The sequence below is a fragment of the Vigna angularis genome, chromosome 1, assembly GCF_016808095.1.
Source record: "Vigna angularis cultivar LongXiaoDou No.4 chromosome 1, ASM1680809v1, whole genome shotgun sequence".
Taxonomy (NCBI): domain Eukaryota; kingdom Viridiplantae; phylum Streptophyta; class Magnoliopsida; order Fabales; family Fabaceae; genus Vigna; species Vigna angularis.
Window position 1 is genome coordinate 21,040,047 of NC_068970.1, and position 15,182 is coordinate 21,055,228.

Genomic DNA, 15,182 nt, shown 5'->3' on the forward strand with positions numbered 1-15,182 from the left:
GTTAGAGCACACAGTTGCACGCATTAGAAGCAAAGGCAACAGACCAATAAACTTTCTCAATCAAACAACATCATACACTGCTGCCACAAGAACATCAAACAGATTCAAGAACATTGTAACTCATAATGAATTTTTAAACGCACAACTTACCTCAACCAAGAAAGTCCTTGACGATGGCAACCTTTGTACAGCACGACAGCCATACAAGCCCACAACGACCCCTCCAACGAAGTCCCTCAACCAAGTTCCATCAAGTTCTGAGCACACCGTCCTGAGGTCGCCACAACACCGTCGTCACGCCGCGGCCACCACCTTCGAACAACCCCCTCGGAATAATGTAATCCCTCAACCACCACCCTCCTGACCGACACTATCCTAACGTCGACACAACAATTGCAGAAAAAAGGGGTTAATTTTGATTTCAGAACGACAGAGGAAGATGCTTGGGGGTTCTGAGGTGAGAGATGAAAAATTGGGGGAAAGCTTCTGTGGAAACTAAAATTTGGAGAATGGGAGAGGGAAATCCCAAATTTTCATTTCACTAGGTCGATGCTTATACCGACGGCTTATGGGGCCTTCGGTAAACTCAAAAAGCCTTCGGTAATCAACCACTTACATGACCGGCGGTACATCCTTCGGTAAATCAACTTTACCGAAGGCCCCAAAGGCCGTCGGTATTATTCCTTTGGAAATTAACGCTTTTCCTGTAGTGGGACCACTAATTAATCAGCAAAGACTCTCAAAGATGACTTAGACGTCACATGCAACCCTAGATAGTTTGCATGCAAATGAAAACAAAACAGACCAAAGGGAGGAGCAGAAAATCAAACCATTAGCAAAAATGGCCACTCAAAGGTGAAGGTTAACACTCAGCGGTCAAGCACAAGTGCTCTCTAACTTTGTATAGGCAAGTTGCGCTTAACGTTATACTAGCACTGCTCAACACCACACCAAAAAACAACTTCAAAACTGAGTTTTGAGGAATCTAGAGACCTATTCAAATGATCAAATTGGTATTTCTAACTTAGTGCATGATTCAAAAACAGATTTAAGTGTAAAAATGAATATCAATTTGCTCAAATTGCTAGATACTCAAATTCCTCAACTTAAAACCAAAACAAGCGTAATATCACAATTAGCACATTCATCAATTTTACATACTAGTTTGACCAATTCAGACCAAAACATACATGCATTTCAAATTTACAATACATCAATAGCTTTAAAACGAGGTAGTTAGCTTCCCTTATTTAACAAATGACCAAAATGCTCCAAAAAGCCTAAAAGAGTTTCAAAAGCACATGAACCTCTATTTGTTCCTACAAATAATAGAAACATTATCAGCGCATACGGTTAGAACCTCTAGTCAAGAGAGACTCAAACTAATGACTTAAAAGACACATGCAAGCTAAGTGAGACCCACATGCAACATATATAAGAAAAGAAAAAGGAGAAAAGGTTGAAACTGAACTTACTTAAATAAAGAAACTAGTCGATTCAAATTGAAAAGCTCACCGCCACGATCAATCTTACAGTCTCGGTTCTTCAATCAAGTGAACAGAGGTTGAGAACTTTTAATGAAAAGTGAGAAAAGTCTAAAAAATAATTTCTAAAGACATTATGTGCTTTAAAATTGTAAAACTCAATCATAACAAAATTATTTTATTAAAAAAATTTAATATTAAAATAATCGAATTTTTCACTAATTTTAAATTATTACCACTTTTAAAACGTCATTGGTATGTATATATTTAATTTTAAAATATTTATAACATCTAACAAAAGTACATATCTTATTAATTGCAATAAATTTATTTTAGTATATAATATCTATAATTAAATTAATAAACACATTTAAATCATTCATTTAAGTCAATATTAATTTTTAATTTTTATTATCAAATAATATATCTTTTTTGCAAAATCTCAATATTAATTAAATTTAACAATTTATTTAAATTATTATAAAATAATTTTAAAAATTAGGAATGTAATAAAATATTAATTATTTTTATTATCATGTTTTTATTTTCTAAAATTCTTATAATTTCAGTTTTTCATAAAATTGAAAAAATAGTTTAAAATTTGATTTTCAAATAAAACTGTAACCTATAGTCTCAACGAAATCATGGTTCAGATCTCTAATTTCTTTGCATTACTTTGCTTGATGCTTTTTTCTTCTCTTTTTCATTGCTAAAGTGAAATTCATTTTAAAGTACCTCCAATAATGCGAAGTAATTTTGAAAAGAAGAAATAATCATATTTTTGAAATTTAAATGTCAGCCGTGGATTCTTACTGGCAAAAAGTAATGAATGAAACAACAACCATTTTATTTTTTATTGTTGGAAGGTATGACCTTCAATCCAACACGTTGTTCAGAAGGTATGAACCATTTTTTTTTTCATGTTAAAGAAGAATATTGTGTGTCCTTCCATCACATCTCAGATGGAAAATCAAAGGAAAAGACTCCAAAGAATTTGGATCTTTTGCTTAAAAAACCATAAATATTAATTGAAAAATCATTATAAATCTGATTAAAATATAATATCAACCCTAATTCCAAACAAGTGTCTTACATTTATTGTTTCCTCGATATTATCGGATTACTTATTAAAATATAAATTTAAAGTTTAATATAAAAGATGTTAAAAAGTTTTACATCTTATAATATATAAATAAATATAAATTTTATTTTATTAATTAATTTTTTAAAATTGAATTAATTTAAAATATATCTTTTAACATATTTAAAATAAAGTAACAATTCATATTTTTTCACTTTTGTAAAACCATAAAAATACATATATTAAGGATATATTTATGCAAAATTATATGTGAACACAGTATAGGAAATGAAGATAAAAGTTAAAATAGTTATAAATTAATTTTAACTAATACTAAAATTTAGAAAGTATTTACGTTTCATTTCGTTCAAATATATAATGGTTTTAATTAGAACTTAAGTATGCAAGTTTTATTTTTATATGTTTAATTTTGATAATCGAATCCTTGTATAATTTTATTTTTTTTGCACTTTAAAATATGTGATATTAAATGTTTACTTCTTTTATAAGAGTATCTTGTTAGTTATTGTACATTTATTCGTATAAATTAAAAATTTAGAGATTATTGTAACCAGTGTTCATCCGTTTGTTTACATAAATTTGTATCATTTTTTAAGTAATAATTTATTATTTAAATTTAATAATTTTTAAATTAAAATAATTAATTACCATAAAAAAGGGGTATGCTGTTTTTACTAGTTTTATATAAATAAATCTAACTATTTCTTTTCACGTATAAAGTATGCACTGTGTTCCATGAGATAGATGCGTATCAATCAAACTTTAATCATTATAATCACTTTCTTGGTCATATTTTCCTTTTATGAATTAAGTGCCATACAGGACTCACAGTGACGATAAGGCAGACATACCCCACCTGCAAACTTTTTGATCAACAATAACTTCTGATGAGATTTCAAGATAATGTTATTTATTTATAATTATGGTAAGAAAACACGAGTTTCTTGTGAAAAAGAGCATGCTCATCATCAGTATGTGTCTGTGGTATGAACTAGAATCACACAACAGAAGAAAAAATAAAAGCATTGAAGAATATCAGATAGAAGAATGGAGGTAGCACAGGTACTGCGCATGAACGGTGGTGCTGGAAAAACAAGCTATGCAAACAACTCTTTTGTTCAGGTATATATACTAACAAGCTTCTCTCTTCATTCTACCCAAATCAAAATCTTCTTTTTATAAGATCATTTTTTATTTATATATTAATCAATTTTATTATCATATTGATAAAATAGTTCAATTGTTTTTTTAATTTTATGGGGACTTTTTTTCATACATATTTCTTACTAAGAATTCATTTTTAATATCAGTCAATGGTTATACTTAAGTCACAAAATTTAAGACATTTTGATTTAAATGTGTTTAGTCACAATTCTTCAATCAATTCATCCATCCATGTAAGAAAAAAAAGGAAGTACGATTTTTAAATTTTTTTTTGCAAATTATAAATGTTATAGTTGCTGTTAAAAGAACCAATGTGTCAATTACCCTTGTAGAAACATGTTTGAACCCATAGATATTGTTGTGACGGATTTTAATTACCATTTTATTAATTTTAATCTAATATAATTAAGAAAACCAAATCGAAGCAAAAATTAAGAGATAGACAAATATATAAACATAAAGATGAAAGAGTAAAAATATGTAATTTATTTTGTCCCAAAATATTGTATCTCTAGGTTTTAAACCTAACGTAAAGTTAATATATTCGTTGTCTGATTTTAAAATAAACTACACAAATAGTTCTTTTTACAGCAAAAAAAATTACAAAAGCATCCTTTTAATATTACATTAATTCAGTAGTAAAAGTTCGACCAGAAAGTAGTGATTGTTATTTATGACTGCCATTGATTTACAGAAAAAGGCGATTACTTTATCGAAGCCCATAAGAGAGGAAGCCATTACTGGTTTGTATAGAAGCACACTCCCGAGAAGCTTGGCAATTGCAGATTTGGGTTGCTCTTCTGGACCAAACACTTTCTCTGTGGTGTCTGAACTCATCAAGGCCGTGGAGAAGCTTTGTCGGAAGCTGAACCATAAATCTCCAGAGTACAGGCTGTTTCTGAACGATCTTCCTGGGAATGACTTCAACAGCATCTTTAACTCCCTTGACAGCTTTAAAGAGAAATTGCAAACACAAATGGAAGGTGGGATTGGTCCATGCTACTTCTCCGGAGTTCCGGGTTCTTTCTATAGCAGGGTTTTCCCAGATCAAAGCCTTCATTTTGTTCATTCCTCTTACAGCCTTCAATGGCTATCTAAGGTACATGTGTATTTAGTAGTTGTGGCTAATATAATACTACATGGAATGGAAATAATAACTGTGATTTATTGATGATTGATAGGTTCCTGAGGGTATAGACAACAACAGGGGGAACCTTTATATAGGAAGAACAAGCCCACCAAATGTTGCGAGAGCTTACTACCAGCAATTTCAAAGAGATTTCTCTAGTTTTCTCAAGTGTCGTGCAGAGGAACTGGTTGAAGAAGGTCGTATGGTTCTCACAATTTTAGGAAGAAGAAACGATGCCGAGGATCCGGCAAGCAAGGAAGGTGGCTACCTTATTTGGGAGCTTATGGCTATGGCTCTTAGTGAAATGTGTGTGCAGGTAAGGACTTGGTATATATGCTTTGTATATTCAGCGCACTTTGGATACTGATTTCGCAACATATACATGAATATATGCAGGGAATAATAAAGGAAGAGGAATTGGATAGTCTTAACATCCCACAGTACACTCCATCACCATCTGAAGTGAAATTGGAAGTTCTTAAAGAAGGGTCGTTTGTGATCAATCGTGTAGAGGTGTGCCAGGTGAATTGGAATCCTCTTGAAGATTGGAACGCTCTTGAGTTTGAATGTGAAAGGTCTGAATCACTTCGAGACAGTGGATATAACCTCGCACAGTGCATGAGGTCTGTGGCAGAACCTATTCTGGTTAGCCACTTTGGTGAACATATCATTGAAGAGGTTTTCAGCCGTTTCCAGAAAATTCTGACTGATCGTATGTCTAAGTGTAAAACCGAGTTCAGCAACATTACGATATTGATGACTAGGAAAGCATAGGCAAGAAGTTTGCATGTAGGGTTTCTCAAATGCATTATATTGTAGTTGTCGTGAGTTCATCTCTTACCTTCTTCCACGGTCAACTAGTCAAATGTTGGGATGAAGAAAAATAATTAGTATAGTAGTGTTGGGTTTTTTCGTTTAGATATATAATCATCTTTTTGAGAGTTAGTATCTATAATTTCTTTCACCATGTCTTTCAATTTTACTACTAAATAATCTTATAACTCTATGAACCAATTTTACCAGTAAAAATATCTTATAACTCCTTCTATATATAATAATTGCGTTGTTTCATTTTCATTGTTCAATGTAACCAAACAATAATTTGATTAAACTCAACAAACTTTTGAGTTGGTCTTGGAAATGACATTACGGTGCTCTAAACCACACAAACATCCCAACGGGATAAAAATGTACCATAACTTGTCTCCCGTTTTAAAAAGGCGTGGTCTATCTACATCCTCCAACTGTTTCTCACATTTGACACTTGTGGGAATCCTGTGGTCAGTGTAATACAGTTTTATAAACATTTTAAATCGTGACAAGCATTCTAAATGTTGGCTTTCTGAGTGATTAAGCCATTTTTTTCTGAAAAGAAAATTTATTTTTTAAACATTATTTTTGGATTATCTTACATGATTAATAGTTATGTTAAATAGCATCCACATTTTAAAACATTACATATTCCTCTATATTTTATTATAAAAATAATATTCACACACTCTACTTTTAAAACAATTTATTTTGGTGTTTGTAACAAATAATATTGATCTCACTATCGCTTGACAACAACAATAAATTAAAATTAAAATTTTAAAATATAGAAATAAAAAAAAATTATTTCAGTATAGTCTTATTGTCTTCTTAAATGATGATGTTAAAAAGGGAACTATTTATGTAACAAAGTACTCTGTTTCAATCCCACCCATTTTATACAAACCTTCTTCAAAACATCAAACATTTATTTTCGTTATGCCTAATTTTATCAATATTTATATTTATATAAAAAAACATAGACAATAATAATTAAGTTGATAAATTAATAAAAATATTTGTTTATACTGAAATAATATTTTTCTAAAAGCATATTTTAATATAAGATAATTTATGCAAATATATAGTAAGGGCTTACTTTTCTAACCATTAAAATAAATAAGTTGTTTCTTTAAGTTAAACTTCTATATATTTTATATGGTTACCTTTCGGCCTTAATACATTGGTACTGTAGTCAGACACCGTTTATCAAGAGTTAAGTGTTACCTATTAAGTGTCGACTATCAAAATACATTATATGTATGTTGCTTACCAAAACTTGTATGTAACCTATCAAGGCTTGTATAATGCTTGTGTTGCCTACTAAGGCTTGTATGTCGCTTGTCGAGACTTGTATACTGCTACTAAGGCTTGGTGTCATTTGTCGAGGCTTGTATGATGCTTACTAAGGCTTATATATCGCTCGTTGAAGGATAAATACCACATGCCGAAGGCTATGTGTTACTTATCAAAACTTTGAGCCGACATGCATGACCGTTTCTACCTAGCCACAAGCAGACCTGTCTGAGTGTTTCTACTTAACTACAAGCGACCTATTTGATTGTTATTATTCGACCACAAGTTGGTGTGTTTGATTGTTTCTATAGGCCACAAGCTAGCCTATACGATCACTATTATCCAACTATAAGTCGGCTCGTCTGACTACCTTTCGAACTACCAAAGCTAATGATGTATTACTATAACTTAACAAACTCTAGATCAAATAACTAACTCATCTGGTAAATGGGCCACTAGGCCCATCCACACCCATATAGGTAAGGGTTCACAAATGTCATAATTAACCTATAAATAGTACAATGATCGAGGCAAGTAATTTACGTTCATTATTATAACATTAATTGTTATTTGATGCACCTGACTAACTTGAGCGTCATGATGTCTTCTACAGGCACACTCATTCTCTGTCTTGAAGAGATGTGGACCTAGAACATTGCAATTTGAAGACTAAGCAATCTTTGCTAGAAGTTTGAAGAGTCTTTACACGGTGTACTCAGTCTTGTGAGAACAACGGTTCCTACCGTGGGATTGAGGTATGTGAAGAAAGAGTTATGTGATACTGAGGAGAAAGATGACAAGCATAAGATAAGTTGGAAATCCCTCTAGTGAAAAGCAATATAAAAAGACTTTCTTAATAGCTTTTGACCTTATTTGGCCTCGACGACTCTCAACCTTGTTCGGCCGCAACATGTATCAACCTTGAAAATTCATTGCCTTGCTCGACCTCAACGGATCTCGACCTTGTTAAGCCTCGATAGTTATAGGCCTTGTTTAGTTTTTGATCTTATTCGATCTCCGTATTTCTCGACCTTGCTCGCTTTGACAACTTTAGGTCTTGTTCAACTCTCAACCTTGTTTGGCCTTCGCAATTCTCGGCCTTGTTAGGCCACTACAAGTCTCAACCTTGTTCGGCCTTAACAACTCTCGACCTTGTTTTGCCTCGACACTCTCGATCATGTTCGGCCTTGACGACTCTTGGCCTTGTTCGGCCTCAACTATTTCTCAACCTTGGTAGCTCTAGGCCTTGTTCAACTTTTGGCCTTATATAGCCTTTATTGCTTTCAACCTTGTTCAGCCTCAACAACTTTTGGCCTTGTTTGGAATCAACAACTCTCGACCTTGTTTGGCCTCGACAGACCTTTGCCTTATTCGTCCTCTCTAGCTCTCGGTCTTGTTCGACCTCCACATTTATTAGCCTTGTTTGGGCTCGACAGCTTTGGGCCTTGTTCGGCCTCAATTGCTCTCGGCCTTGTTCGGTCTCAATGGCTCTCGGCCTTGTTCGGTCTCGATAACTTTCGACCTCGACAACCTTTATAAGTTGGCCTCAACTTCTCAGTCTCAAAATCTTGGTCTTTACCTATCTCCTTCAATTTTTCAACCTTAACATGTTGACCTTTACATGTAGGCCTATGTTGACTTGGAACATCTTAGCCTATAGCGATTTGGCACATCTTGGTCTATAATGACTTAAAACATCTCAGCCTATGGCGATTTGACACATTTTGGTCTATAATAACCTGAAACATCATGGCTTAAGATGGCTTGGAACATCCCAACCTATGATTGACTTCTTTTAACGAGGCATTTTATCTTTAAATTAAAAGGTTTTCACTGTTAAAATTCTATTTGATTATTTTGCAGGCAAGAAAGTTCATTGTCGCCTATCAAGAAGATCTTTGTGGAACCTTTTATGTAGTTCCTTGTCACCTACTTAGGTAGTCTTGGGCAAACCTCCAACACAGTTTCCTACTGTATACCTATGTAGTTTCCTATCACCTACTTAGGTGGTCTTAGTCGAACCTTCCATGTAGTTTCCACCACCTAACTAGGTGATCTTGGTCGAACCTTCAATGCAGTTCCTTGTCGCCTACCTAGGCGGTCCTAGTCGAATTTTCCATGTAGTTCCCTGTGGCCTACTTAAGCAGTCCTAGTTGAACTTCCATGTAGTTCCCTGCCGCCTACTTAGGTGGTCCTGGTTGAACCTTTCAAGCAATTTCATGTTGGCTACCTTACCGATTTGTTTTTAAACAACTTTGAGATTCATGCACCACCTACCTTATCGGCCTTGGTTGAACAAATCTCACATGTTGCCTACCTTGCTGGCCTTAATTGAACAATCTTGTGTGTCATTTACTATGCCAACCTCAGTTCAATAACTCTTACGTGTCACCACCTTGCCGTCTCAATTGAATAACTCCCAAGTTCATATGCTACTTACCTTATCAAGCCCCATATGAGTAAAAGTGAATTTTTTTTTCCAATAGTTATTGAAGGAATTATAGAAAAAAGGGTTATGCTTGACAACATACACGTTGGTTGAAAAATACAAGTTATAAAAGGTAAAAGCAAAAAGACGAGTACTAAACGAAAGAGAACTTCTTGACAACTATTCATCACTCACATCTAGTCAGACCTTACATCCCACCATTCAAACTTCTTCGTCGCTAAGCTCCTCATGGTTTGGGGGCTACTATACTTAAAAGGTTACAACCAAAGATACAAATTTTGTTTGCATTTGCAAAACTCTACAGGACAACTACCAAGTACCTACTGTCAATATCATGTTCCATAAGTCAACTAAAGGCCAACTACAACTATTTTACTAAAGTTCTTCACATGTCTTCATGTCATGAAAAGATTGGGGGTTGATGTATTGTACATAGTCATTTAGCCTTCAGCCTTATAAATATTAATATTGTCCTAGGACAAATTAGACCATAACACACCCTAGACTACCAGAGTCAAGTAGTCAAATATTGTCTACTAAGAGCCAGGTGTCGCCGATGAGGTGTTGACTACCAAAACACACCCTATATATGTCGCTTGCTAAGGCTTGTATGCTACCTATTGAATCTTGTATGCTACTTTTCGAAGCTTGTATGCTGCCTATCGAGGCTTATATGTCGCTTGCCGAGGTTTGTAAGCTACCTACGAAGGCTTGTATGTCACTTGCTAAAGGATAGATACCGTCCATCGAAGACTACGTGTCACCTACCAAAACTTTGAGTCGACCTACTTGATCGTTTTTACCCAGCCACAAGTCGAACTGTTGATTGTTTTTACCCAACCACAAGTTGACCTACCCACTATTTCTACCCGGCCACAAGCCAGTCTATCTAATTGTTACTACCCAATCACAAGCCGACCTGTCTGACTGTTTCTACCTAGTCACAAGTCAGCCTATACGATCACTACTTCTTGACCATAAGTTGGCCCATTTGATTACCTTTTGGACTACCAAAGCTAATAGAGTACTACTCTAACTTGGCAGATTTGGATCAAGCAACTAGCTCATGAAATAAATAGGTCCATGGTAGACCCATATAGATGAAGGTCCACAAATGTCATAATTAATCTATAAATACTACAATGATTGAGATAAATAATTTACATTCATTATTACAACATTAATTTTTATTTGACTTACCTAACTAACTTAGATGTTAAAGTGTCTTATGCAAACAAACTCTTTTTCAATCTTAAAAAGACATAAACCCAAAATTTCTCAGTTTAAAAAGTAAAAAATCTTTACTAAAAAAAATTAAAAGAATCGTCACAAAATATACTCAACCTTACAAAAACACTATATAATATTTATAAACACTATATAATATTCATATATTCATAGAGTAACCATTATCTAAATCACCACTACCACCTATAATATTCATATTAGGGTAACCATGGTCTAAATCACCACTACCACCGACAACTCCTGAAATGCTACCTTACACCTAGTCCTCTATCAACCACCATAGTTTCTTTTTCACACCACAAACAACTATTTCATATATCTTTGGTCACAATAACTTACGATTTTAAATTTTTTTAAAAAAGAAAAATTTTAATCTTTGTGGTTTAATAATTCATTTATATCACTGGCCCAATAATGCGCAATATTTTTTATCACTGCTTTGTTATTAAATTTGTTCAATCCATATAGGTCCAAATTATTTGAATTAAAATTCAATTTAAATCCACAATTTCTAAAAATGCATTCCAAATCCATATTTTTTAAAACAAAATAATTTAGATAGGTACAAATTGGCTTGATATCGATTTTAATATTATTTTTTTAAGACTATTTGAAAACCCAAAATAATTTAGAGTTAAGGATGACAAATTATTTATCCGACCAAAAGTTTGTAACATCTTAAAAATTAAACTATTATTCATAATAAACTCAAGTTTGTATAATACTTATGGTAATACATAATACAATTTAAATAAATATATATATATATATATATATATATATATATATATATATATATATATATATATATATGAAGATACAAATATTGATACAAATAGAATTAAAATAAGGTTTAATCATTTGATGTCCCTAATTTTGCTGAGAAGTCTCGAATAGGTTCTTGTTTATTTTTTGTTTTAATTAGGTCTCTATTTTCGAAAAATTAAAGTAATTAAGTTCTTGTTGTTAGTTCCATACTAACATCGTTAAGGTGTCACGTGTTAGTTCATGATTTTTTTGAATTTTCTCAATATTTTATTATTTTTAGTTTTATTTTTTATTTACTTTTAATTTTCTTTAAGAAAATAAAATAAAAATGTCACTGTCAAACTGACAGTGTGACATGACACTAACAGTCTCACGTGTCATTGTCAAGTCACGTGTCATTATATTAGTCTCAATTTGGTTCCTGTATTTTTATTGTATCTCAATTTGGTTCCTGTATTTTTATTTTGTCTCAATTTAGTCTTAATTTTAAAATTTAAACAATTTTGTTCTTCCCCAAATTTAAGCAAAATTTAAATTGTATATAAATCTTAACAAATATTTTTATTAAAATTGATATTTTTATTAAATATTTTTAACAATATTATGTTTATTTATATTTATATTTAATTAATTATATAAATGTTAATTATGTTATTTAAATATACCTATAAAGTGAAATTCACATCAATAATTTGTTCGATAAACTATATCATTTGAAAAATTTACACCAACATGTCATCTCATTGTTTTTTTTAACTCTTACAGGCATATTTAAAGAACATAATTAACATTTATATAATTAATTAAATAAACATATAAACAAACTTAATATTGTTAAAATATTTAATAAAAATATCAATTTTAATAAAAATATTTATTAATATTTATATACAAATTAAACTTTGTTTGAATTTGGAGAGATACTAATTGTTTAATTTTTAAAATTAAGACCAAATTGAGACAAAATAAAAATGTAGGGACCAAATAAAGACAAAATAAAAATACATAGACCAAACTAATACTGATGCAATGATATATGGTCTGACAATGACACGTGGCACTGTATTGTCATTGGCACGTGGCACAATGTTAGTTTGACACGTGATATTTTTATTTTATTTTCTTTAAAAAATTAAAAGTAAATAAAAAATAAAATAAAAAATAATAAAAAAGTATTTAAAAAATTCAAAAAAATTATGAATTGACACATGACACCTTTTTTAACGTATTAGTATGAAACTAACGGGAATAACCTAATTGCTTTAATTTTTTAAAAATAGAGATCTAATTAAAACAAAAAATAAACAATAACCTATTTAAGACTTCTCACCAAAATTGAAAACCTAAAAAATAATTAAAACTTAAAATAAAATAAAAAACTATTTATTTCTCAATGTCTATATCATGGAAATAGTCATCATAGTAGTTCACAAAATAAATAACCAAATTTTCTTAAATTTAAATTGAGAGAACATTTTTTTCTCATCTAATCACATCACATTATATTAATGACAAAACATAAATAAAATAAAATTATAAAACAAATAGAAATTTTCACACTTTGAAATTCTCAATGTCTATTGAAAATACAAATAGAATTAAAATAAAAGAACACTATTTGTTTTTCAATGTCTATATCTTTCCGTGGAAATGTATAGTCCTCACAGTAGTTCACAAAACAAATAACCAGATTTTCTTAAATTTAAATTGAGAGAATGTTTTTCTCATCTAATCACATCACATTAAGATTAATGTCAAAACATAAATAAAATAAAATTATAAAACAAATAGGAATTCACACTCTTGAAATTCTCATAAGATAGAAATACTTCCTAATTTCTCAGCGAGATGCAATCAAATTAAAAACAAATAAATTATCAGGAAAAGGACTAAAAAGTATAAAAAGAAAGTTTTAAAGAGAAATAATTAATCACAAAGCTTTATTAAATACTGTAATAGGTAATATATTATTAAAAAAACAATGATATTTAGTGTGAAAGTTAATATGAAATATATAAATAAATATCACTTCTTTAAATAAATATTGATTAAAATATATAAAAATTTATATAGATATAAATCACTCATCCAAAAACTAAATAATAATTTTAAATAAAATCTAAATTATCTTAATGAATGATGTATGTGTAGAAAAGAATTCCAATGAAAAGTTCTTATAATGGTTTTAAGTAGTATATGTATTGATATAGGAATTATGTACATTAGAAATTATCATGACCCTCTAATAATCATTTAAGCTTTAGTAGAGAAGGATATAGTATATGGTCAAAGGAGTAAGAGATCCTAATATAGGGATTTTACCTCGATCATAGATGGTTAACGAACTAACATTGTGGATAGCTTGAATAAACAAACTATTTCACCACCACAAGTATAGAACTCTCAGAATTTGACATCAATACATGTATCTAGATGGTCATATCTAGAATGAATGGTTATATGTCTTAGGATTTAGTTAACATAACTTTTATATATATATATATATATATATATATATATATATATATATATATATATATATTAACATCTATGTTTTTATTTTATGATAACATTTTTAGTACACTGATTTATTCTTAATTTTCTATTTGTTTGAATGTGAGTTTTTTCTTATTTACAATAATCACTTTTTTAATGATACGAGCAAATGATGTTAAATTAATCTAATAGAAATAAAAGTGGTATTAAAACTTAGAAGTCCTTGATTTTGGTTTTCTGATTTATTAGTTTTGAAAATCAGTATTATGTTTTTGATTCAATGTAATATAATTATTATGCGTATAAAACTTTATATATATATATATATATATATATATATATATATATATATAGATGTTATAATTATGTTTGACATAATTATAATAATCTTATAATAGCCTTATGTAATAATTTATTTAAGTTTTATCTGTTTTTTTATTTTTTTATAATTGATGTTTTTTTATGAATACTATCAAAATAGAATATTACAATTGGTATTTGTTAATTAACTTAGTTTTTTTTTTAAGTTTCTTTGAATTTCTTAGTCAACTTATTTTTTAACAAAGATAAATTGAGTGATAAAGAAAAAAAAGAAAAACTTAATGATGAGTTGAAGATAAAAAAAAAATATAACCACATCATTAACGATAAAAACAAAAATAGTAAGATATTTGGTAGTACCATCAAAATGGATTGAAATCCGGGAGTCAATCTGGCTCACTACGGATTGAGCTGGGTTGGATTGAAAAAAATGCAAAAATTTTGATCCGAGCCAATTTTGACCCGGCTCATTAAGAACCCGGCTCACACGGGTTGAACCCGTGGTGGGTTGGGTTGACTCACCAACCTATCTATTTCTTTTTAATTAAATCAAATTAATTATTTAAATTCTATTTTTTTTATTGAAATCAAATTAATTAAATTAATTATTCAAAACACATAACTTTTACTTAGCAATAGAGCCTTTTGCGCTACTGTCTTTCCAAAAGTTTAGATAATATTATAGATGGAGATAAAGAAGAAGATGCTTCAAGAGAGCATAATACTGTGGATTTATCCATTCAGGACTCCAATTTAATAGATGGATAATATTATAGTGTAGTTTCTTGGTCAAACGGTTGTGTATGTCTGATGTTTCAATTTGATCGATCAAAGTAACATGTTATAAGAATCTGAGAAGAAGAGGGTGAAAAAAAAGTTAATTAAGTGAGCCAATGAGCCAACCCATTTAACCCA

At 30.5% G+C, this 15,182-nt stretch overlaps 1 protein-coding gene across 1 annotated transcript; it reads left to right on the top strand.

Moving 5' to 3' along the window:
* Positions 1-3,524: 3,524 nt before the first annotated feature.
* Positions 3,525-5,843, top strand: LOC108336763 (S-adenosyl-L-methionine:benzoic acid/salicylic acid carboxyl methyltransferase 3). Its single transcript, XM_017573227.2, has 4 exons — positions 3,525-3,708; positions 4,445-4,849; positions 4,932-5,195; positions 5,276-5,843. The coding sequence occupies exons 1-4, from the start codon at positions 3,634-3,636 to the stop codon at positions 5,651-5,653; spliced, it is 1,122 nt and encodes a 373-aa protein (XP_017428716.1). The 5' UTR covers positions 3,525-3,633; the 3' UTR covers positions 5,654-5,843.
* Positions 5,844-15,182: the final 9,339 nt, after the last annotated feature.